The sequence below is a fragment of the Emydura macquarii genome, unplaced genomic scaffold (genome assembly GCF_026122565.2).
Source record: "Emydura macquarii macquarii isolate MOO-44397 ecotype Brisbane River unplaced genomic scaffold, CSIRO-AGI_Emac_v2 contig_2422, whole genome shotgun sequence".
NCBI classification, from domain to species: domain Eukaryota; kingdom Metazoa; phylum Chordata; order Testudines; family Chelidae; genus Emydura; species Emydura macquarii.
In genome coordinates, this window is record NW_027132559.1 from 7,873,315 (window position 1) to 7,900,207 (window position 26,893).

At 39.5% G+C, this 26,893-nt stretch overlaps 1 protein-coding gene across 1 annotated transcript in view; it reads right to left on the bottom strand.

Annotated features, from left to right (window-relative positions):
* The window catches only part of ZCWPW2 (zinc finger CW-type and PWWP domain containing 2), a 104,925-nt gene that overhangs the window by 71,307 nt on the left and 6,725 nt on the right, over positions 1 to 26,893 (bottom strand). Inside the window, exon 3 of the mRNA XM_067561875.1 lies at positions 8,466 to 8,625. Within this exon, the coding sequence (XP_067417976.1) occupies positions 8,466 to 8,625 (160 nt within the window). The remainder of the gene's footprint in view (positions 1 to 8,465; positions 8,626 to 26,893) is intronic.

The following is a 26,893-nucleotide window of genomic DNA, read 5'->3' on the forward strand; positions in this document are numbered from 1 at the left end:
GAACTCCCAACGTGCTGCAGAGAGCCCAGTTCTGCAGCACTTTATTGTCTTTAACTTTCGACTTAATAAAATCAACATTTTGAGTTTATAAGAACTGCTAATTGAAACCCAAAATGATCTTCATTCACCAGAATACTTACAATATAATTCATAAACCCTTTATGAAGCACTCATATAGAAAGTTTACCCTGATCTATAACAAAATGTGACTATGTTTAATTTTATCTGAAAGACCTACCTTACTACAGTATGAATGCATGTATGTAGTGAGACACTTCCACTGAAATTTTATTACTCTAAGGAAATTGATCTCTTAGAAGAAAAAACAATTAGAAATGTTTTGATGTAAGAGTGAAAAGATATCTGTGGCATACTTTTCTCAGTCTATAATGCATATATCCAGATATGACTGAATCATGTTTACAAGGAACATTTGCTTTAAGTAGCAGAACAAAACCATCCTGAAAAAACTGGTTTTATCTTGTTGCTAGGCCCCAGTATTTAAATCTGCATCTTATCCATGCATATTCAGTTGTAGGGTTCTCTCTCTGTGACAAAGAATATAGATTATTGCTGATGAATGTCTTATCTTATTTTCTACCAACATCCAAGCTGTTTATTGGAGCTTTCCTGACTGTTTTGGGGCTTTTTATGACAACAGATTTTTCTTTATGGGAATATGCAGAAGTGATTGAGAAGACAATATTATGAGGTCTGAGAACCAAGACCCTCAAGTCTAGCAATGAGCCACTAAAGAAAAGGGTCTTCTGTCTGATATTTCTCACTGTTTTGGGCAGTATAGGAAATGGAGGGAAGGCACAGAATAGCTCTACTGCTTATGAATGAGAGTGCGCTCCCTTGTTCTTGCTTGTGCAGAATCACCTGTGAACTTCCATATTTTTTTATAATCTGTGTGTCTATTGAATGCCAAGAAAATATGGCACCAATGCAACCCTTTTCATGGCTAAGTGCAACTTAGCCACTGAAGCAGTTTATTGAAGTAGGTTCCATGGACTTCCATGTCATATCTAACTGTCCCCTGAACATTAGATGTGCTTCAACAAATCAGGATTTAGTTAGTGCTGCAGTTTGCAGATTTCTCAGAAACACTGTCACTATTATTGGCTCTGGGGAAGCTTCCCAGTTAACAAGTAATTTCTGAATGTAGAGTTAACATATACCATCATAGGGAAAGTGCACTGATTCTCTGAAAGGCTCTCCAGTGGTCCCCTTTCAACTGCAATGTTTTGGATTTCCATGAATTCAGAACTGTGTTGAAGGACTGATCCAGCCCAGACTCTTAAGATTAAGGCTTTAGACACAAAATCTTGCCTCCTGGGAAGAAAAGAATGCTGCCCTACAGGCTTGTTTAAGGCTTTCTGCATAAATTCTGTCTTATTAGCTGGAAGTTTTGGGAAAGATCTCAAAAATGACATTGAGCAGATCTAGCATTACCATAGCCTACCACAAAAAAACCCAGCATATTCTGTATGCATCCAGTGCAGAATTATAAGATGTTCAGCTGCTTTCCTTTTGCACTATACTCCCTTCAAAAAGAAAAAATTGCCTATACTCAAGAACAGAGAAAAACAACTACCCAAAAGAAAAACACAAACAAAAATAGTAACAACGCATTGGAGACTGCTCAAATGGAGTTCTCACACAGAATAAAATACTTTTTAATTAACTACAAAGTTTACAGACAAGGAACTAATGATAAAAGGATTGAAAATCTGGAAAAGCATTTAAATGTTGAGATAAAAACATTTTCCTGAGGACAATACTGGAGTTCCAAAATGGAATTTTTCACAAGTTGGTTAGAAAGAAAACATTTGATATTGTTAACCAATGTACCTTGTCAATAAATAGGTGTGTGCCAGTTAAGGGTGAGAGAGCTTACCACTTTTAAAACTCTCTGAGATGCAGCAGTTAGATCTATCATATATACTACGTGCAGAGAATCTGAAGTGGGGATCAATAGCAAACTATTTGTAATCTGGGAATGAAAGGTGTCTGTTTCAAATCAACAGTATATGTTACATTTGTGTTTTTATGCATACCAGCGGTACTTCATGTACATTTAATTTTCTTCTTCTAAAACTGCTACAGAAATGCATTAGTACAAGTATCTTCTAGGTCAGACTAGTTAAAACTGCCAACTTTCATTCATTGTCAAATTCTGGAGAGCAATCTAACAGAGGCAAAAGCATTGAGTGTTCAAGATATTGTACTAAGATCTGAAGAGACATATCTGCAGCAATGTCAAAAAAAAAACAAAAACCATTCTGTATTCCAAATGCTGATGACAATAGAGATTTACTAACTGTGGGTCTAATCTGGGCCTAATCCCATCTCAGGAGTCTACACGGAGTCCGAAGGTTATCTGCAAACTGTCTGGTTTTAGAGTCATGAAGGATAATACAGATTACACCTCCTGAACTATTTATAGTGCCTATATGACCATTTAACTTCACACTCTCCATAAGGATTAAGACAATGGCTTCACTTCAAACTGCCATAAATAGCGGCTAAGAAGTTGATGAATGTCAGGCATCCTGCCACTACAGAGGCACCTCGATATTATGGCAATGGGTACAGTAAAAGGTCTACGTGGAGATAGAATGGGGCAATCAGTGGCTCTGCAGTAGTCCAATAGGGGAGAAATGGAGTGAGTGGCAGCTGAAGAGAATCTGAATGATCAGTGTAGGTGTTCCAGTGGGCTGAGTCTGAAAGAGCTATCAGTCAGGGAGAGGGCAGACCCATTAAACAAAAGATTCTCCTTCTCCCATTGTGATTTTAATAAGACCAGTCTTCAGTTTGAAACTGCTTTCCCATATTAAGGTCTAGTGACTCAAATTGAAAAGCACTTGGGAGAATCTTTGAACTGAGTGTCTTTTCTCACTCAGAATAATTTTTCTTTGGAAAAATTTTAATCAGATAATTGTTTTATTACCAATAGTCAAATCATCATCAGTCAGAACAAAAAAAGATGGAAGTTGTATAGCAAGTCATTTTAATTGACAATTTTTCATATGATGACACTTTGGATTACAGCCTGAACTTTTTCAAGGTTTTTTAAAAGTGGCTGAAAGTCGTCTGACAAACTTCATAATTAACTGCAAAAATTTTCAAACATAGTACATAATACTGACTTGCAAAATTTGTCATGGTTCATAGATCCATTCACATTTTAAAATCTTGAGAACTTTTTTCCCCCTACAATTTCCCAGCAGGTAATTGAAATTAAGCAATAGCAATAATAAAACCATACACTTACAACACCATCTGTTCCAGGATTTCAAAGTACTTCAAACATTTTGATTAAGCTTCACAATGCCCTTGAGTGAGAAGAACGGGATAGTAACATTTTCTATTTTACAAATGAGGGAAACTGAGAAACAAGGAAGCTAATGGCTCGCCACAAAACCAAACCAAGCCAAAACGAACACCTGACAAAAATACCATTGCACATGTTCCAGAGCAAGAAGAAAAGATTCAGTTTTTGTACTTTTATTAAACTATTTTAATAGAACATTTTCAAGAGTTTATGAACCTTATAAAAGTTAGTGAATATTTTTAAAATGTCAAGTATATAACTCAAAACTTCTAAGTGAATGCTAACATAGCCTTTATTTACCAATGTTTAGGTTTCTGAGATGATTTGGCTATTCTATTTTATCATAAATACTTTCAAATATTAGCTGGACAATGCCAAAATTAATATACACATAAATAAGGTGAAATTGACAATGTTCTAGCACACATTTGAAACACCTATTTTTGCAAGTTAATTTTTTCAAATGAATCTTCTAACATGATAAAAAATTAATAGGAATATTATTTTATAACAATATTTCTGGAACAATCATATGCATCAAAATGTCAAGAGTTTTTTACAAAGGAAAGTGTTAAATGGAGTCTCAATTTTAAATTCAACATGCGAGTGTGTTCATGGTGTATTTAAATATAAAATCTCCCCAGTCTGGATGAGATGAGTGATGGCTTCCGTCATGCACCTCTGATTAGATAAAGCAAGTATTTAGGATGTCTTAGATTTCCGTAGAGCAAACCTCTTCTTAATATTTCCATGACCCACTTATTTGAGGTGGTGGATGTTCTCCAAGAAAAATAGGCATCCGTCTCCTGACTGATGATGTCAGATGAAAGGCCAGGGTCATGTGGTCTTTTGCTTGTTACAGGCAACCGTGGAAATCAGTTTCTCCTGGAAATGCTACACTAGAAGGCTTTGTTCCATCTTCTGCAAGTCTAGTTTTCTATAACTTTACTGTTATAACCACCGAAAGGTTGCTGAAATCTTTTAACAGATCATACAAATTTTTTTCTGTCACTTCGACAAAGGGATTTTATTTTTCTTCCAGAGTCTCTACTACTTTAAAAGTTTTAAAAGTGTTAAACTATGTCGACAAAAAGTTTTAAGTGTTTCAAATCATGTTAGCCAGCTCAATTTAGGTAGCAACTTTTAAAAAGCACTTTTCCTAATCTAGATAAGGCTGTAGTGCTATCCAAATAAAATAATTAATGTCCTCTTACGTCTGAGTTATTGAATCTAGTTTTCCCATGCTGAGAATGATTTTTTTTAGAAGAACATAGATTAAGTGAAATGAAGATTAGCCATTAAAGCCTGAAATTCACTCACTCACTGCAGATGTATTTGTGATTAAAAATGCTGTCTTTAGTAACCCCTATGATACAAAGAGCACATTCCCAAGGTTTCAGAAGGAGTGTCTATCAACTTCTCAGTACCAGGGTAAAGCCCTATGACTGAATGGGTTCTATGACTAGGAGGGAAATATAAGAACATAAGACTGGCCATACTGGGTCTAACCAATGGTCCATCTAGCCCAATAACCTGTCTTCCGACTGTGGCCAATGCCAGATGCATCAAAGGGAATGAACAGGGTGATTATCAAATGATCCATCCCCATCATCCAGTCCCAGCATCTGGCAGTCAGAGGCTTATTAATACTATAATTCCTTTTAGAAAATCTTGTGATGGTGAGATAACTGACATGTGGAAGCCTTTACTGGCAGAGAATATGTTGCGATCTCACCTTGATGGAAGACAAGGAAAAATTGAGATACTTTAAATACAATAAATACTCCAAATAAATTATATGGATGCTGAAAGAGGAGTGGACTGTTTTCCTTTGCCCACCGAGGAAAATTTTCTACTTCCAAATGTAATATTTCAGAGTAAATAGATTTCTAGATAGCAGCAGAATCGCTTGTACTTCCACAGCATGTGAAGTCAGATGTACTCATTGTTTTTTGAACCAAGGCACAAGGTGAAGCAACTCTGTATTAGGATGCAGGATGCGACGGAATTCTTGAAAGAGAAAATCAGTTAATACCATTTAAAGAAATGGAGACTCCTTTGAGATCTACATCTTTGCACCAGTATTGTCTGGCCCATACTGCAGCAGCCAGTACGACTCAGCTATGTTTTGTTGCATCCTTCTGATTACTAGTTGGATCAATGAAATCAGTGGGAAGATGTAAAGAATTCCTTTGTTCCAATCCAACAGAATGCATCTGTGATCAAGTTTCCTTCCATCCCTGCTCTGAAGCCAAACCAAGGATATTTCTCTTCCCATCAAGCGGTAATACAGTCTATGAACAAATTACCCCAATTTTTTTTTAACAGCAGATCCACCATTGTCTTTCCAGTGACTACTTGTGTTGTCCCTGAATCCTGAACCGGCTAGCAAATTTTATTTGCAAATACTTCAAGAGCCAGGCACCAGTCTCATACGGCCACCAGCTGCTGACAGTTGTTGAGTATGAATGTTAATGTAACATATAGCTACCATATTGCTCTCAGCACTTGAATAATATAGCTTTTGCTATATAGCAACTGCAGGAAATATATCTGTATTAGTGCCCATATATAACTGAGTTCCAGAACACTTATATTGAGCTTCATAATCCACAAGGAGTAAAGTATGTGGTATATCAACCTCTTGTAGGTGAGTGCCCCAGTCCAGAGATCAGATGTGTCTGTGATGATCACAACAGTTGAGAATGAAAATTGAACTGAACTTCTGCAATACCTTGTCTGGGAATTCTCACTAGCAGATGGCCCTGAAGACTTTTGGAGACATGTACTGCAAAGCTCCTATGTAGTTCATGTTTGGAGTGAATTTTGCTGCCAATCAATGCTGTACCACCCTCATTTAAATAAGCATAAGGTGGCAAGTGGAATTGCCCAGGAGTCCCAAAGCCTCAGGTGCACTATCACTGTTCTGGTAGGGTTGCTTAACAAATTTCCCAGAAACTGTCTGCCACAAGATATGCCTTGGCCTAACACAAATTCAGGATAGCCCCTATGAAGATTTGTTGGGCTTACACAAGTGTAGATGTGCCCCAATTTATCAAGAGACCTAAAAATCGAAACTGTGTGCCCTTTACGTTGGACTTCTACATTCAGGAACACCTTGATGCTTAAGATGGATGGCAACCATTACTAGGCACTTAGTAAGTACTGTTGGTTTGGTAGAAAGGCCAAAGGGCAGCATCTAGATAATGGTTGACCCCACACACAAAAAGAGAGGTATTTTCTGAGAGCCAGTCTGATAACTATGTTAAAGTAGAAATCCTTTAAAACTGAGAGCTCTGCTCCAGTCTTGAGAGCATAGGATGGGAACGTACTAAAGCCTTCCTGCTGCTGTCAACATGCTGGTCTTTAATTTTTTGAGTAAGCTGTTTAGTTTCCAGGGGTCCATGATAAGACAAATGCTACAGTCTCTTTGTCTAGAGAAGTCTGAAAACAACAGAGAAAAGGTACACTCTGTGGTGCAAAGACACCAAATGACAAATGAGCTATTTGATAGTTAATAGGAAAACCTAATCTACAAAGTGGACAATCAAGATTCCCTCTCAAATTACATACTGAAGAAGTGAGGCAATTTTTCCAAAGACATGTAAATAAAAGAGGAACTTTGCAGTAAAGTTTATGAAATATTTAAAGTTTAATTTTACTGTCTTACCAAAAACTTACCTTTATAAAGGCTAATTCCAATTTGTTTTTAAAGTCATTTCTTAATTTCTGTCAACCTTTGAACGGGTAATATATATATATATATATATATATATATATATATATAAATAAATGTTTTTTTGACTTATTGTTCCAGCTAATTGACCATTACTTCTCACAAAGATTTGGAGAAAATGAGCCAAAATCAGTTTGAAGATAGGATTAATTAGCTAAACAAAAGCAGGATAGTAGTTTTGAACCTACCATGTGTTATCCAATTCTTTAAAAGAAATACAATAAAACTACATGTTTATCTTCCAGAAGAAAACATGTATGCAATGAGGATTAAGTGTTGACGAGGCAGTGAAAAATGAAAAAATGTTTCAAATCTAAGGACAGTAAACAAAATAAACTCCCTCTTCTTTAATTCAGATCAAAATATCCTTATCCATTGTACATTCAGAACTCCAAATTAAGGCAGTGGGTCAAGTTCACCCAGATTTCTGCCAGCGTAAAGAAATCTACAAGGCCACCACACATTGCAGCTGCAATCTCACCTCTGTCAGGTGACCACAGACAGTCAATACAACCCGCAAAGTGGCATCTTTGCTGAGGGGAAACATGGCCAGGGCAGACAAGAAATACGTTGACAAGGCTACTATGAATTCATGATGGGATTCAAATCTGCCCTGTCTTGGCAAGAGCAAGAATATATTATTCCACCGGGCATTCTGCATGTGGAAAAGCTGCAGGTTTGGAGTAGCCTGGAGCGAGGCAATTTTATGACAAATATTTCTGACTATATTTTTTCTCGTTCACATTGACAGTAAATGCATACTAAAGTTTTTGTTTTCTATGCTCATTTTTTTAAAAATACAGCAAAACAGATTAACTGCAAGTTACTTAGAAAATAGGACATGTTCTTTTAGGTTTGTTAAATCAGTTGTACATTTACCAGGGTGTTTTTGAGGTTGCCTGTGACTTTTACCTGTATAGTGCAAAACAATTTTGTAAGAAAAAAAGTGGAATACTCTGTATGAAAGTTGTAAACTGGTTACACTCCTTAATGTATTTCTCCAGGAGGCTATTGCTATATGCGAATATTCTCTGAAATATATGGAAATTGCTATAGAGAACAGAAATGTGTTTTTAAATGCAACTGCATAGTCTCATCTGAGTCTATTTTTAAATATAACATCTATCAGAACAAAAAATAATTTCATTAGCTGACTCTTAATTTTAATATCCTTAATCTCTTAAAAGTGAATCCAAGATTCCAAATAGTTATCACAATGTTATTTGTAACTATTATACCTAAACAAATATTCTGTTATTGATTCAGATCACATATCCATTTTCATTCACTTTAACAGTGAGTATATGAAGAAACTGAAATTATTTTAGAATATTTAATATATGGCTATATATATGTCAGCATTATGAAATGTTAATATATTATTCTACCTACCTTAATTGAGATAGGGTAATGGCTAATATATTTCACTGCAACCCAACCTCTGGAATGGGGATCACCTAGGAATTCTATATGATTGCTTTCAACATATCCATCCAAGTCATGTGTCACATGTTGTCCATTAAGAGGATCAGGACAAAGAATGCCAGGCCATCTTTAAAAATAAAATTTTTGAGACACTTAGAGATGTATATTTTAAAACAATAAGCAGTATCCTCAGTTACCACCAAATATTAATTTCTTTCTCTGAATATCTCCAATATCCTAAAGTGCCTAGCATATTTTTAGTGCTGTATAAATAACATAAATATAATAGTAAGTAACAACAGTTTGGCACAAAGGTCAGTTTAAGATTAAGATACATGCCAGTATCTAGTGATCCTAAACTGATACAATTAACAGGATTTAGCTCTTCATTTCATTTGGGTTCCAAGTTGTCCTTCTAGTTCTCTTCTGGAGTTTGGGGGTAAGAGATCACCTTCTGATCTTGTTTGCTTGAAACCATCCTTGCTAACTTGTCAAACATAATTATAAAAAAAAATATAAGAGGAATGTGAAAAGGACAGATAAGAAGGGAGATGAGAAGATTACTCACCTGGTGCAGTAACTGAAGTTCTTCAAGATGTGTTCCTCTGTGGGTGCTCCACTTCAGGTGTTGGTGTGTCTCAGTGCTGTCAATCAGAGATTTTTCACAGTAGTGCCTGTCTAGGTCACGCATGTGCAGTGACTGTCTCACAGTGCCGTTGGTGCCTCAACCACTGCGTGTGTGACCCAACTCCCTCAGTTCCTTCCCTACCATAGAATTCTAGCTACAAACTCTGAAGTAGAGGGGAGAAGGGGGGGTAGTGGAACACCCACAGGGACACACTTCTCGAAGAATCTGTTACTGCACAAGGTGAGTAACCTTCACTTCTTCAAGTGCCATCCCTGTGGATGCTTCATTTCAGGTGACTAGAGTAGTGCCCTGTTGTGGTCAGAAGGGACTTCAGAATGGTTCAAGTAACTGATGTTAAAACTGTAGAGCCGAGCAGTGTATCAGTGCCTGAGCTCTGTGTAATTGCATAATATCTTATGAATGTATGTTCAGAAGCCCAGGTCACAGCTGTACAAATGTCTTTAAATGGTATATTGTTCAGGAAGGTGACAGAATTCGCCCTCACCCTAGTGGAGTGAGTTCTAATCCCTCAAACAGTTATTTTATTTTGCTATTCTCATAGCATAGGTGGATGCAGCTAGAGATCCATCTGGAGAATCGGAGTGAATATTGTGGATCCCTTGGATCATTCTGTGATAGAGATGAACATTCATGGGGATTTACGGAATGGTTTGATTCTCTCCAGATAGAATGCCATTGCTCTTCTGAAATGTAATGTATGCCACCTGACCTCCTGTTCATTCCCATGTGGTTTGGGGTAGAACGTGGAGAGATGGATTGTTTGGTTTATATGAAAGGACGACGTTACTTTCGGTAGAAATTTAGGGGGAGGTCTCAATGTTATTTTATCCTTAAAGAATATGGTGTATGTAGAGTGCACCATGAAGGCTCCTATTTCGCCTACCCTTCTATCGGAGGTGATCATGATTAAGAACACTATTTTTATTGACAGGTATGTGAGCATGTAGCCAAAAGCTCAAATGGGGGTCCTGTGAGAGGTTTTAATACCAAGTTTAAATCCCATGTTGATGTGGGGTCACGGACTTCCAGGTATGTGTTCTGTAACCCAATAAGGAAATGTTTGGTAATGGAATGTGTTTTGACACCCCTTGGATGTTGTGGTGAAACATGTTGATGGCTGCAAGGTGTACCCTACTGGAGCTCATGGAATGTCCCAAGCTTTTTAGTTCTAATATGTAGTCCAGAACTAGCGGGAGGGGTGTTGAAAATGCGTTAGGTTACTCACCCTAAGTGCGTTAGTGTGTTTTGATTGGCACCATATATAGAACCTCTTCCATCTATGAGTATAGGTTTTACATGTGGATGGTTTCCTGCTGTCGAGTAATGCCTGTTTAACCTGTTCTGAACAGTTCAGTTCCTATTGGTGAAACCACATAGGAACCAAGCTTTCAGATGATGCCTGTCCAGATTGGGATGGAGAGTCCTTCCCTTGTCTTGTGACAGAGGAAGCTGCTGTGGGATGTGGATCGACATTCTCATCAGGTAGGAGTACCACGATTTTCTGGGCCATGCTGGGCAATCAGTATTACTGAGGCTCTGTCACGGCATATCTTGTATACTATTCATTGAGGAGGAAGGCATCCCCTAGGGATTGGGGTCCTAACTTCGCTCTGGAACAAAAATGTGGGCATTTTCAGTTCCTTGCTGTTGCAAACAGGTCTGCTGATGGGGTTCCCCATTGCTGGAATACAGACTGTAGCATGGTTATTTAAATTCCCATTTGTGCTCTTGAAAGAATTTTCTGTTCAATACGTCCGCCATTGTGTTCAGGCAGCCAGGGAGATATGAGGCTGAGATGTTTATGTTGTGCCCTATGCACCAGTTTCACAGTCTTATGGCTTCTGTACATAATGAGTGGGACTGGGACCCACCCTGCTGATTAATGTAGAACCTACAAACGATGTTGTCGATCATCATTTGCACTGTCCTGTTTACTATCTGCAGAAGAAAGTGTAAACATGCATTGTGAACTGCCCATAACTTGAGTAGATTGAGTGCAGACGAGCTTCTGTAGGAGACCATTGTCCTACAGAATAGATGGTGTGGTGTTGCATGTAAGCTCCCTACCCAATTAGTAAAGCATCTGTTGTGATTATTGATGATGGTTGTTCCCATTGGAATGGTATTCCATTGCAGATGTTTTCTAGTTTTGTCCCCGAGCTTAGAGAGTACTTGACTTTGGGGGTAATATCAGGCATCTGTTGAGGCTGTGTTTTTCGGTATGTATACTGAACACACTCATCCTTGTAGGCAGCACAGATGTAGTTGTGTGTGTTGAACTATGAACGTAGTGGCCACCATATGTCCCAACAGCCGAAGGCAGGTATGTGGTACAATAAGCGGGTTGGTGTAACTACTGATATGAGATTTGTTAGTGTGTGGAATCTGTGTATTGGTAACGATTCTTTGGCCTCCGTGGAATCCAGAGGTCCACCTATGAACTCCAGTTGTCGTATCAGTGTTAGTGTTGATTTCTACTAGTTTATTTGCAACCCTAGACTTTGAAAAAGATTGATCGTCCTCTGGGTACTGTGTAATGCCTCTAATCATGTAGGGCTTCTCAATAGTCAGTCATTGAGATATGGTAATATTATTATCCCCTGGCCTGCATAAGTGCGCTGCCACGACTGCGAGGGTCTTGGAGAAAACCTGTGGTGCAGTAGAGAGGCTGAACAGTAGTACCCTGTATTGATAGTGTTCTGCTCCCAATGTGAATTGAAGGAATCATCAGTGTGCTGGATTAATTGCTATATGGAAATATGCATCTTCCAGGTCGAGGGCTGAGAACCAATCTCCCTATTCGGGCACTGGGATTATTGTGGCTAACACAATCATCTTGAACTTTTGGACTCGAACAAATCTGTTGAGCTTTCTGAGATCCAGAATGGACCTCCTAACTCTCCTTTTTTTCCTGTGCTAAGATATAGTGGGAATAGAATTCCTTCCCCCTGTACTGTGGTGAGACATATTCCACTGCAACTAACTGTAGGAGATGGTATACCTTTTGTTGCAGGAGGTGGTCCTGGGAGGGTTCCCTGAAGAGAGATGGGGAAAGATGTTAGATGGGTGGTATGGGTATAAAAGGGATGGAGTAGCCGGTTCGAATGATCTCTAATGTCCATCTGTCTGTAGTGATTGATGCCCAGGTGTTGTAAAAAGGGCGTAATCAGTGTCCAACGATTCGTGGGTTGATGGTCATTGGCACTGAAATGGTGGAGTGGTGTCTCAGACCCTAAACCAAGACTTCAAAATGACTGTTTAGCCTGCGATGATTGCAAGGATATCTGGGTCTGAGTTGGTCTGTCTTGGAGGTCTCTGCCTTTGTTTGTATGCATCAAATGGTCTTTGTTGCTGGAGAGGAAATGAGGATTCCCTGCATTGGTATGGCTGGTATTTTTTATACTTGGGAGCAGGTGTGTATATCCTAAGGGTTCTCAAAGTTGCTCTGGAGTTTTTCATGGAGTGAAGTACCTTGTCAGTTTTCTTGGAAAATAGTTTTTCCCTGTCTAATGGTAAATCTCATCTTTACTTGTGGGTCCTTTGGGGTGCCCAATGACGCAGCCAGGATACCTTGCGCATGACTACAGCTGCTGATGTTGAGGGATGCTTGTAGCAATGTTCAAGCGACCAACTGTCCCTCGGTTATAATCGACTTGAATTGTTGCTGTTTTATTTCTGGTAGGTCATTAGCAAAGCTGCTTAGTTTGCTGTAATTATCATAGTCATATTTTGCCAGAAGTTCATTGTAGTTAGCTATCCTAAACTGCAAGGTTGCAGACAAATAAAGTCTCTTGCATTCTTGCATCAAGTCTCTTGCATTCTTTATCCTGCAGCGTGGATTTTTACTAAGCATTTGCTCCATTAGTTTGCGGTGTTGACCACTAAGGAGTTTGGAAGAGGGTGGGTAAATAAAAATTCCACGCCCTTACTAGGGACATAGTATTTTCTATTCACCCTTTTGCAAATTGGCAGAGCAGTGGCCGGTGTCTGCCACATGACCTCTGCACTTCCATTAATGCATTGCTTATTGGCAGTGCAATCTTTGTGGTGAACTATGTCTGTAATATTTGGAGAAGCTTGTGTTGGTTCTCTGAGACTTCTTCCTAGGGTACCTTTTGGCTTTGTGCCACCCTTCTAAAACATTCTTGGAATTGCCCGAAGTCATCCACTGTGGTAGTATTATGGCCTTGTCAGGTGATGAACAATTGTGCAGTGGCATCGTGTCTTGCTGTGTCCCTTTGTTTGTTTCCTCTATTGGGTCTTCCTGTGCCACAGATGATTCAGGCCTAGGTGACAGAGGTGATGATCTCAATTCACCATGGGGTGGCGTCACGGGGCAGCTATGTTGGGCCCTATAAGCAGGTCCCACAGAAGCCATTGCATAGAGAAAGGCATTTGTGGGTACATCCATGGTTGTTTGAACCATTCTTTCATCATTCTGCCAACTTGGAACCTTAACTGTGTGGTAGATGTTGACTCGCATCTGATGGGGGAGGAGTGGTGTGGTGAAAGACTGACTGCAGGAAGGTGCCTTTTCTCATCGCTTGTGAATGGTGTAGGGAAGGGAAACTGTGGAAGCTCCAGTGCTGTATGTCCTGGCGAAATGTCAGTACTGAATAGTGGTGAGGGTGGTGTGAAGAGTATGGTGCAATCCTTCGCATTGAATCGCTGTTGTTGTTGCTTCCGTACTGTCGGCAACGGTGTGGTTGTCTCAGTCAGCATGGTGGGTGGTGTCATGGTTTTTTGCCCAGCTTTTCTTGGTACCGTCTCAGTCAGTGCTGATGATGGGGGCACAAGTGCTGTGGAGGGTCTCGGTGCCATTTTCACCGGTGCTGTGGAGGCAGTCAGACTTGCATCTCGGTTTTATTGTTTTCTGCTGGGACTCAACTGAGGTCCTGGTACAGATGGTGCCAGAAGTGCTCAGAGCATTGAAAGTGCTCACCCATGAGACTGTCGGCATGGAGGGTAGCATCCTGGCCAGAGACCGCTTCTTTTTAGGCACATCTCTAACTGGTGGGGTCAGGGCTCTTTTCCTCGATTTTTATGGAGGACTGAGCCTTGTTTTTATCCTGTTTTTCACTGGACTTTCCTGGAGCTTTTTGTGCTGGTTCAGAGATAGGTTTGAGGGATTTTTCCATCAATATGAGCTTGAGGCAGAAGTCTCTATCTCACCTAGCTCTCGCCTTTAAATTGGTGCAGTATATGCACTTTTGTGCAACATGTCCTTTCCCGAGGCATCTGATACACAAATAGTGACCATCTGACATGGGGATCATGTCTCTACAGGATCCACATCTTTTAAAACCTGGGGAACCAGGCATTATTGAATAGTTTCTCCTTTGTAGAAGGGAAACTATTTAGAAAAAAACAAAGAAAAAAAATATATATTTTAAACTAACTAAGACTTATTAAGCTACTCTAAAACTAACTTATTCTGACTAAACCACTATTGGTAAACTCTTTCTATAACTAATAAAAGTGTTTTTGCTGATTGTGTCAGTGACAGTGCTGCAGAGCTCTGTCTTAGGCTGGGGACTGTTGAGAAAGAACTGAGGTGGTTGGGTCGCACACACAGTGGTTGAGGCACCAATGGCAATGCGAGACAGTCACTGCACATGCATGACCTGGACAGGCACTGCTTCAATAAATCTCTGATTGATGGCACTGGGATGCACCGACACCTGAAGTGGAGCACCCACAGAGACAGCAATCGAAGAAGGGAGATTTACTATCTGCCTACAGTGTCAAATTTCCAACTACCATTGTCCTGATGGACATTTGAATTTATTGGATTCCCCTCTCCACAATGCTATGGTTTCGAAAAAACCTCTCATTAGCACTGAAAATCTATGGGCTATGTTACATTGATACATTACACACATGGACACCTCAATTCCTTTCATTCAGGTAGAAATGAACTGATATTTGTTCAGTCTGACAAAAAAAAATGGTGGTAATGTACTTGTAACAAGAGACTGAGAAACATCCATCATAATAAAAAGGATGGGAAATATGGTTGTGATAGAAAAAATTAACATTATTTTTTATTCATCCATGATAACCTCTACATGTATATACAATTAGAGAAAAAATGTTAAAAAGGAAGTAATAAAACAACAAAACTGACATAGGGAAAGAACACTTTCCTTTATCCACATTGTGATGGACTGCATAGACCCAACCCTGGTGTTGGCAGGAAGAGTGTTAACCTTTCGCTTCAGGAAGGATCACAGCTCCTTGCAACAATGCATACAGACTCAGGAGAAAATATGTGACTTAGGAGCATGTGGCTATCAGGACTATATAAAGCAGTGCTCTAGGCTAGTGGTTCTCAACCAGGGGTAATGTATCCCTGGGGATATGCAGAGGTCTTCCAGGGGGTACATCAACTCAACTAGATATTTGTCTAGTTTACAACAGGCTACATATAAAACACCAGTGAAGTCCGTACAAACTAAAATTTCATACAATGACTTGTTTATACTGCTCTATATATTGCTCTATATACACTGAAATGTAAGTACAATACTTGGATTTATAATTATATGGTAAAGATGAAAAAGTAAGCAATTTTTTAGTAATAGTATGCTGTGACACTTTTGTATTTTTATGTCTGATTTGCTCCTCCCTGTCTGTTGAGATAATACAAGCAGGCGAGGTTGTCTGTCACCAACCTTACTGTTTGGTTTTTGAGAAGTGGTAGGAAATGTCGACAAGCATTGTGAACTGCTCTTAGCTCTAAAAGGTTGCTGTGTAGAGTGGATTCAGTGAGTGTCCATCTGCTTTATATCTTGTGTTCCAGTAGATGCACCCGCCAGCCGATAAGGGAGGCATCGGTGGTTAGAACCATGGCTGGTGAGGGTTGAAAGAAGAGAACGCCTGCACAAATGTGGTTGGGATGCGTCCACCAGAGCAGAGAGTCCTTGACTTGTCTTGGCATGGACAATGGTTTCTGGATGTTATGTTTGTGAAGGAGGTACACCCTGCGTAGCCAGCAGTGGGGACAGCACATATGTAGTTTCATACATTTTACCATGAAAGTGACTGCTGCCAGATGTCCCAGGAGCTGAAGACGTGTGTGCTGATATCTGCGGGCACGTGAGAATATTCGAATTCACGTCTGTTATAGCTGTGAATCTGGAAGGTGGTAGAAAGGCTCTTGTTTGTATGAATCAAGTTGAGCACCAATGAATTCCAGTGTTTGAACTGGCTTTAGGGTGGATTTTTCTAGGTTGACAAGGAGGTCCAAGTTGTTGAAAGTGTTCATGGTCGTGTGGACCACTTAGAGCGCTTCAGCCTTGGATGGAGGTTTGTGAAGGCAATCATCTAAGTACAGGGAGATAGTGATTCCTGTCTTTCTTAAGTGGGCCGCTACCACTGCGAGTACCTTGGAAAAGACTCATGGTGCTATCATAAGGCCAAAAGGTAGAACCTTGTACTGGAAGTGATCATTGCTCAAGTTGAATCATAGGAAGCATCTGTGAGCAGAATGTATGGTGATGTAGGCATCTTATAGATCAAGGGCTGAGAACCAGTCCCCTTGTTCCAGTACTGGTATGATAGAGGTTAAGGTGACCATCTTGAAGTATTGCAGTTTGGCAAACCTGTTTAGGTTGCGATGGTCTAGGATGGGGTGTCACTCAGCAGATTTCTTCTGAACCCAGAAGTAGTGTGAGTAGAATCCTCGGCCCCTGTTTTGTGCAGAGACCGGTTCTATGGCTCCCAGTTGTAGAAGATGGTTTAATTCCTCCCTGAGAATTGTCTTGTGAGAGGGGACCCTGAAGGGGATGGGGGGATTGGATGGTACAGTTATGAAGGGGATGGAATATCCTTCCTTGATTATTTCCAGGACGGATCTGTCCAAAGTGATAAGCTTCCAAGATGTAGGAATGGAGCCAATCTGTTGCCAAACTGATGGTCTCTTTGTGGTGTTGCAGATGGTGGAAACAGGTGGAATAGACAGGGTGTTCTTGGGCCCTCAACCGCACCTTCAAAAATGTTGCTTATTAGAAGGTGCACAAGACGTAGCCCCTTGTGCAGCAGGCTATCTACGGTTGTTGTGGTTGTTAGGATGTCGGCGTTGGTTGTCAAATTGTCTTTGTGGGTAGTATGGTTGAGGCCTGGATCTCAGAGGAAGCTAGAATTTCCATGACCTTCTCTTTGGTTGTGGGGTATATATGCCCAAAGATCTTAATGTGGCTCTGGAGTCCTTCAGAGAATGCAATTGTAACCTATGGGTCTAACCCCCTATACTGCCCCTCTCCCCTTGTAAATAGTTAAGTGACCTTGTATATAGTAGACCATAGAGAACCTAAGGACACCTGTCGATATTCTGATGTAAGGTGAAAAGTTCAAGGCAGTTGCCAGTTAGACCCGGAAGGGATTTAAATATGTATAAGGTAGGAGCCAATGAGAATGGCTATAGGAATTAGAGGGCCGTGTGCAGAGTCTCTCTAAACGCGGGAAAACCCGTCGACCTGATTGGATCACAGGGGCTCCTGTGAATCTATATAAGGTTGGAACAAGCGACAGTTGGCTGCTACTGTTTGGTCGCTACTGTTTTGATTGCTGCTTACTGTTTGGCTGCAGCTGCTTACTGTTTGGTCAGAGCAGTGTGGCACGGGTTGGTATAGCATTGGTTGTAGGAAGGGTAGGATCATCGCAGACAAGGACGAGAAACAGACGCATACGAGGAAGAGAAGCAGACGGGAAGACGACAACACCAGGAGGAGAAGAAAGACTGTGAGAATTGTTAAAAACACCAGAGACACTCGGCCCGGGAATATTTTATTGGGACCTTGGGTTTACCTCTATTCTGTTGTGACCCTGTTTAATCCCTTAATAAATTGATTGTTGTTTTCGAAGAACATTGAATTTGAATATTCTTCCAATCCGAAAGGACTCCGTCGCTACGGGGGTAAGAGGACCTGTACCTGATAAATTGATTTGGTTGGCTTAGGCTAGTTTAGTCCTAACACAATGGGTTATCCATGTGCTCTGAAAAGAGTTTTTGCCCTTTGAACTGTAGATTGTCAACTGTTGTTTGTACTTCTTTTGGGAATTCTGAGAGGTGTAACCAGGATTCGTGTCTCTTAACTACAGCAGTAGCAATGGATCTAACTGCCATATTGGCTGAATCCAGGGAAGATTGTAGCTCTGTGTGGGCTATGAAATGGCCTTCCACTATCAGAGGCAAAAATTGTGTTTTTTTTGGCCTGTGGGAGGTCCTGGCATAACTCCTCCAGTTTAGAGTAGTTCTTGTAGTTGTATTTGGCCGTGAGGGCCTCGTAGTTAGAGATCCTAAACTGGAGTGTTGCAGAAGAGTAGGACTTTCTTCCAAATAAGTCAAGTCACCTCCACTCCCGATCAGAATGAGACAATCGAGGTTTTTAGGGATGGTTCTCCTCATGAACAGCATTCACCACCCTGGAGTTTGGAGTAGATGGGAAAACAAAAACTCCGCATTTTTTGCTGGCGCATATTTTCTATCCACACATTTGTACGTGTGCAGGATAGAGGCTGGGGTCTACCATAAGAGGCTGGATGGTTCCATGAGTGCTTCATTTATGGGTAGCACAATTTTTGATGTAGTGGAGGTGTGAAGAATGTCAATGACTTCGTGTTGTTGTTCTTTAGCTTCTTCTAGTTGTATATGTAGGTTGTCGGCAACACTGCAGAACAGCTCCTGGAAGTGTTTAAAGTCATAGGCCGCCAGGTGAAGTGGTGGAATGATGGCCTCATCCAGCGAGGATGATGAAAAGTGTAGTGTGGGTGATACTTCCTGATCTTATTCACCATCTTGTTCTTCCTCCTGTTCCTCCAGCTGTTCTTCCTCCTGTTGTGTTTGTGGAAGTTGTATCTGTGGAGGTCTGGAGAGGAATGAGGATGGAATGGACAGTGGACACTGTATCTGCTGTGGAGGGGGGTTGCCAAACTGAGCTTTATATATTGCTCATGGGTCCCAATAGGGCCACTTTGGTGGGAGGGGAATGTGAAGCTGCATCCAAGGAGGACCCTGCCAAGATTGGGTTCCCTGAGATGTTGAAGGGCAGGCAGGTGAGACAGGTGTTAATTGACCTGATGTTGATGGCGCGATGGACTCAGCATATTCCTCCTCTACATCACTAGGAAACAGAGGAGCAGTCCCTGCAGGAAAGAATGAAGCGTGGCTAGAGTCAGGAGATGGTGAGACTTGTGGTAAGGCTCATCTCAAGAGTGGAGAATCTAGGGTATCAGATACTCTTAAGTCCGAGATGTATCTGAATTCTTGAGGCACTTAGGGAATCCACAGTGCAGAGATATATGCTGTATTATGGCCAGCAGGTGGCACCTAGGGTTTCTTTGGAGCCACTGGTGCAGTCGGTGCCGATGCCGGCGCCAATGTCTTTGTCGGTGCCAACATCTTTGCAGTCAACAATTTTGTTGGTGCCAGCAGTTTTGATTATGCCAATATCAGTGCCGATGGTTTCTTTGGGGCCAAGAATGTTCTCAGAGCAGAAGATGAGGTAGAGGGCTCAACTTGGTTACCACAGAAAGAGGTAGTGCCGATAGTTGGCAGTCAGCACTGGTGTGTTCCTCAGATTTTCTGTCAGAGACTGAGGGAACAGGTCTCTTTGTGGAGCCATGACCCGTATCAGAAGTTGTTGATACCATGGATCTAGCCAGGGAAGGCATTCTGTAGGTTTGTGCCTCAGAAGCTGGGGGGGTGACTTTCTTCATACCCTCAGCCTGGTCAAAGGATGCCTTTCTCTTGGTTGGCCTTGAAGCAAGGGGGTCGGTGGATGATCTTGCCAACCATGAGGGTCTTTCCAGGGAGGACTGAGAACCCGATTTGATGCTGGTCGAAGGGACTTTTCCATTAGGATAAGTTTTAGCCTAATGTCCCTGTCTTTCCTTGCTCTTGGTTTGCAATTAAGGCAGTAGGAGCACTTGTGATGAACATTTCCCTCTCTCAGGCAACGAATACTGCATGCATGGCCGCCTCTAAGGAAAAAGCAGCCTCGCACAATAAGCGCCTCTGAAACCTGGGGGAGCCGGGCATAAAGGTGAGGAATAACTTCCCTATCGGAAAGGGGGAAATGAAAAAAACTACACTATACTAAAACTGTAGAAGTGGAAAGTCGAAGAAAAGAGTAGAGAGAAAAGGGTTTTGTTTTTGTTTTTTTAAATTAGAAGAAAAGGAAAAATGGAGAACTAGCTATTTAAGATAGAGGTAAGTATTAAAGTATCTGAAGAGAAGGAGAAAGAAACAGGCTGTGCTAAAGGTTCCATTCCAGATTACAGCAGATAAAGAAGAAACTGAGGACGGTTGGACTGCACAGCACTATTTATACTTCCCACGCAATGTGCAAAGCAGAGATGTGCAAATGCGGTCCGATGGGCACTGCTATGGAAGATCTCTGACTCCACACTCAAAGGTGCTGCTGCACATACAGTGGAGCACCCTTGGGGATATCACACGAAGAAGTGTACGTTTTTATTTGGAATTATAATTTTATTATGTGTAGTTACCTCAAAGGCACAGAAGAGTAAACTGAGGCAGAGATACACACCCAAGGAAGGGTATTGGTGACCCTTTTACAATACACAAACACTCATCCCACCCAAGTACTATCCCTCAAGCAAAGGCATAATGGCCAGAATCTGCCACTTTTACTCCTGATGAATATTACTCTGCAAACAGTCCTACTGAAATCAATCAGACCACTTGCAGAGTGAGGTACTACTCCATATGAGTGAAGGTAACTGACTCAAGCATGAGGTAGAGAGATATCCTTTACATTGAGCAGTGAAGGTCAATGGACTTGGACTTTGATGAACCTTCCTTCTTGGGAGGAAATTTCAAAGCAAAAGACTCCTCCTGTGCCAACACGTTGACATTTAGGGTTACCTAATGTACTTAAATGGATCTCAACTGTTGATAGTGCATAGAGAAATAATCTCTGGGGAAGTCAGGATCCAAAAAAACAATCTGAAAATTTAGATTTAAAAAAAATCAATTGAAGCAAATCAATAACTACTGTAGTCTTCTGAACATAAGTACAAAATGTTGCATTTGAGAATCATCATTAAAAATGAACTGCAATGGTTTTTTGAAAAAGTGAACTTGCCTCTTTATGATGCATAAAGAAGGTCTAAAGAATTTCCTATTTGTTTTAACCTTAGAAATGTCAGAAATGTCAACACTGGTCTTCTGTGGCTTAGGGTAAAGAGTTGTTGTGGAAGGTGAGTTCCCCAAAGGATATATTGCTGACATTCACTCTTGAACAAAGAGTTCCCTTCTCCAAAATATGAGTTGTTGAAGTTAAACAGTTATTCACAACATAATGTTACACAATCTAAGAACTTAAACTGTTCAGCTTTTGCTCTCTTGGCTTTTATGATGCTTTCACTTCACTATTTATCCAAGATCCAAGTCTTCCAGGTCAGACAATACCTGAATATCTAATAAAAAACAAGCCACAAATATTTCAATCTCCTAACCAAAGAAAGACAGATAACTATACTACTAGCTGCTGCAGCTACTTGGGAATCCAGTAACGCCAAGGATCAACAACAACTTTAGATTGTGAATCTCACTAACAAAGGGCACATACTCCTCTCCAGAGAGGGAGTGGCTATCACCTTCCACACCTTCTGTGGGTAATTACATCTATACAGCAGCATGTCATCTTATCTGGACTGATCTTTACTTAACTTGTTCTCATGCGGGATTCTACTTGGCCAGACATCAAGAATACAAAGACAGAGCATTATATCGTTCCAATGAAAAGGAGACACAGCGCTTAGTCATCTACACACAAATGGCACTGAAGTCCATATTGCTTCTTTCTCTCTGTATCCTGTATACACATTCAACAGGACGGGCAATAGAGCCCTAAGGTTCTCCACATCAGAAAGCTTCTGGAGCAGATAAGCAACTGTTCAGCAACCACCTCTGTGATATCTTCAAAAGGCAGGAATGGAGCCAATGCAACTCCATCCATTCTCTTCCAGACCCATAGGTGAGTCAGCTTTATCTCCTGGTCAGTGACCTGAAAGGCTGATCATGTCTAAAATACTCAGTGTGGACAACTAGGAGTAGCCTTTGTTCTTTGCTAGACAATCAGCGAATGAGAACACCATTAGTACTGAGACCTACTAAATTGTGAGTGAAATAAAGTGATATATTTCAGAGGCAAGTTAGAGATAAATTAGGACATAATCCCAAGTCATATAAACATGCTTTGGCCTAACTGGTTTTAACAAGAGTTTTAGACAAAATGTGAATGTTTTGGAAGAATGCTATCTGTATTGACAATTATTGGAATAGCATTTATGCAGATGTTAATTATGTTTAATATTATATAGCCAGTGAGGGAGAAGGTATTTTAATTGCAGTAGCATAAATATAGATATGGTAAAAGGCATGCTTAATGCTAATTAATTAAGGGATGTTGTTATAACTGATTATAAAAAAGGTAGTACACTAATTTTCTATTAACGTGCTCATGCACCATCAAAATACCATTAGAGAAAGAGATTATACACCATTTTTCTCATCCAAAGACTGATCATCCCTGGATGCACCATTTCACCTTGGAATGCAAGTATAAAATGCAGTGTATGGTTATACTGTAATGCCTGTTTGCTTTAACTAATTATTTTATTTTAAATAAAGTTTTTAATTCTATCACTCATGTCATTCACAGTCCTCCACTACATTAAATTAATCTGTAACTGCCCCAGAGACTCAAACCTAAAGAATTTAATTTAGTTATTGGTATTATTTATATTTAAAATACTAACTGAAAATGTTTAAATCAAAGGCTACACTGGAGACATCTGGTAAAGAAAAAAAAATTTTTTGGCTTTTACAGAGAAAGACCTCAAGCTTTTCCCTTGCAGTAGTCTTGTAGTAAGACTTCAACTTTTTAGAACAGGAACTTTTCATCTCTTCCCCAATATCTTTTGCACACTAGCTGTACATATGAGAGGCATTTAGAAGCCATAATGGTCAAGGAAGCGATATGATAATGATGTGTGATTAGGTTATCAACATGGCTATCAACACTACTGTGCCTTAGAGATCTGACACCCAACCAGAAGTGAAATAGGAAATGAGAAAGTAGAGAAAAATGCTAGCACAATACAATAGCACTTCTACTTCAAGATATGGATTCTACAAGGATTTGTATCCCAAAGAAATTCAGGAATCCATTTAACTCCCAGTGCATTTTATAGTTCTTGTCTTTCCTCCTTATATAGTTTCACCTCTCTCTCCTTCCTTTCTCCCTTTTACTCTTCTCTTTCTAGTATCTTTTTTTTACAATTAACACCCTGAGCTCTTATATACACAAACACATTCATATATATTATAACACACAAAACTAAGCTGAAGTGTCTCCTGTAAATTGAAATGAAATTCAGATGAACTACTGAACACAAGTGAAATGACTAAGCTAATACTTAGCAAATTATTTGCCTTGCCATATTTCGATAGACACATTAAATGAACGTTAAAAATAGTTTAAAACCCTCTATGTCCATAATAGGCCTCACTTTGCTCACACTATAGTTAATCTATGAGAATTCACCACTGATTTCAAAAGTGCAGGGCTAGGCCCCAACTAAGCAAGTGTGCCTGGTTGCAAACCTGAGTTTGTCTAAAACAAACCTTAAAACAAATAAGACAAACCTTGCCTACAAAGATGACTACAAGAAAATGTATTAAAATAGCAAAAAACCCCAAACAAACCAAAAACCAAAAAAGTCATTTTTAAAATATACACAGTATTTCTGAAAATATTTAAAATTTGCAGATTATATTAGTGGACAATGAGTCTTAAAAATTTCTATAGTTGTATATGCAGATTGATTTTATTTCTAGAGTTCACTCATCATCCTTCTGATGCCAAGAGGCACAAAGCACAGAATTATTTTATTATCCATAAACAGTGAGCACCTTTTACTATTGCTGCTGCTACCATTTGCTCAAAACACCCTTTAAATGAGAACTACTACAAATCTATATATCTCACTGACAAAAAAGTTATTTTGTGCTTAAAGTAAACTGCAATTCACTAATTACAAGTGTATATTCCATGCTGCATGTGATCGATTCACTAATTAAGATCTGTAATCAGTAAAGGAAACTATCACCTTTCTTAAATTTAGAAAAATTAGCCTATCATAAATTTCAGGATCTGATTTATTATTCAAAGAATTATCTGGTAGATGAATTGGTGACTAAGATTAGAAAGTTAGGGGATTTTGGCTTGTCACAGGAAGTTTTAACTGTTACTATCATTAACACTAAAAGCAGAGTAACAGTAAGCAAGAACAGCTTATAGCTAATAAATATTTTATAACAATGGGTCTCATATTCCTAAACTATAACTGGATAAACATCTTACCTGTTACTCTATTTTCTGTAGTCAAACACTAACAGTGTTTGAATTAGGTATCTTACACTATCCATATACTTTACAGAAGTGGGTATTATTGTATTTAATACATTGGTCCAGATCTGGCAAAGCACTTAAGCATGTGCTTAACTTTAAATTCATGATTACATACTTTTCTAAAGAAGAGATATTGTACTATGAGTTATACATGAGCTATGCAGAGACATTATGCTGTCAGTTTGTAGGACTCTGAAAATTGAAGCTTTATAACCGTTTCAAATTAATCTTAAATGAAGTTCCACATCTGTTAAAGGATATTACCCTTAATAGATTTTTAAATTGCAGGTTGATGACCAACATTATGATATTGCAAGCAACACAGAGCTTGAGCTGTCTTCTTGGGTCTCTGGACCCAAGAATCTCCATGGCTGCAGGTGCCAGACTCTGGAAGGAGCCCATAATGTCATGGATTACAGAAAAAGCAAATTTGTCTTTGTTTCTGTTGACAAGAAAAAAAAACTACTCTATATATAAATAAGAAATAAAATCCTAATGGGAAAGAAAAAGGACAAACACACACACAAACAAAACTGATAAAAAAAGCTTTGAGATCACTCAACTGGGCTCACTGGGGTCAGAATGAAGCAAGGAGCAGTTGTGGATGTGGTCCATTTCATAACTTCATATCTCAGTGCTTAGAACAATAAAGGACAAACATGCAGCACCAACAAAGAGTACTTGCTAGAAGTTTCCAAGCTGGTGTACCAGAAGCATTCCTCTTGCTAGTGTGGGGATCCATACACACAATCCGCAAAAGAGAAACTAACTAATTTTGCCTCATATACAGTTTTTTCCATCTGTGTTTCCTCACTTCTCCAGATCAGTAAGTAAATATATTAAACACCAGGCTTAGAACAGAACCTGGAGGCAAACCATTATTAAACTCTGTTCATGTCGACAACTCACTTTTTATTCCTATTTTTTGTTTTTTTATCTCTTAGCCAGTTTCTAATCCATGCTGGAACTTTTACTTCTCTATCTGTGACTATTCAGTGGCCTTAGTAACCTCTTGGGGAGGCCTTCATCAAATTGTAATGGTTGTAGTATTAAGACAGCTCTTTAGAGGTCTGTTTCATTTCAGTTGTGACAAAAATAGTTGTAAAACTTCTTTAAAATAGCCTGGGTAGCTAGGCCAGTTTCTCCATTTTGAATTTTTGACAGCTTATTTTGGCTTTAAATGCTTTGAAGTGGAGTAATCATCTAAATCATCCTGTTTCTCTGAAAGAGCTTACACCCTATAAGCATTCTCCTTGCACATATAGACCACTCCCATCAGCACATATCCTTGGTAAAATAATAATTGCTTCAGTTGAAGCAACAACAGCTCTGACAATCTTGTGTGGGGACAGAAAACCAGGACTCTTAGGGTAAAATTCACTTTTAGGAAGGCTGTTCTTTCAATCGATTGGCAGTCAGAACCACTACTTTGGGGGCCTGAAGAATGGGTATTTGTGATTATCACAGTTTATGTAACTCCAGTGTATTACGGTCTTTTCAATACCTCATTTTTGTGTATGTGTTTTTTAAACAGATGGTCTTTTTGTGGTTCTGTTCTTGAACTACAGTAACTTTGATGCACTTTCTATAAAACTTCCTGCAATAGCTAGCTACACTCCCTATATTATCTGCACTTTCTGAGTTTAGTTACTTCTGTTTTTTTTTCTTCCAATCAAATACAGAGGTAAGGAGTGGCTGCTGCTACTCACTGTGAAAGAGAGAAAATCTGGATAATTCAGTAACAAAAGAGTGCAGCAGATACTGGTACTGTTGCATGTGTATTGAGAAAAAGGGGAGAGATGAACTATTACTTCCAATTTGAGAACTGACAGTACAGAATCCACTTTTTATTAATTGACGCTACAACTGTTAATTGTAATACATTTTTAGAAAGAAAGTAACTTCAAAAATTGATAAATAAAAAACTGGTAAAAATCAAAGCCTTTATAATAAACAGTGCATTTTTACTCAAAAAAAAAAAAAACAGATTGCAAAAATGGCACCTTCTTTCTCAACGCATCTATTCTTTTGGAGTATTGAGATGTTAGTTACTTTAAGTTAAAAAGAAAAGGTTTTACTACATCTTATTCTTACTTCTGTTAGTAATACAAAGCCAACGCAGCTAGGAGAGAGTAAGCTGAATTCTATTGTCCTTGTCCATTATCTACAGAATTGTTTACGAAGTACTAATCAGCTACGCTTGTGCAAACTTACTGAATGCAATGGGGTTTACACAGGCGAAAACAATAGAATTGCACAGTCGTAAATGAGGACTTGTTTTTTCCCATAGCTACTTTGATTAT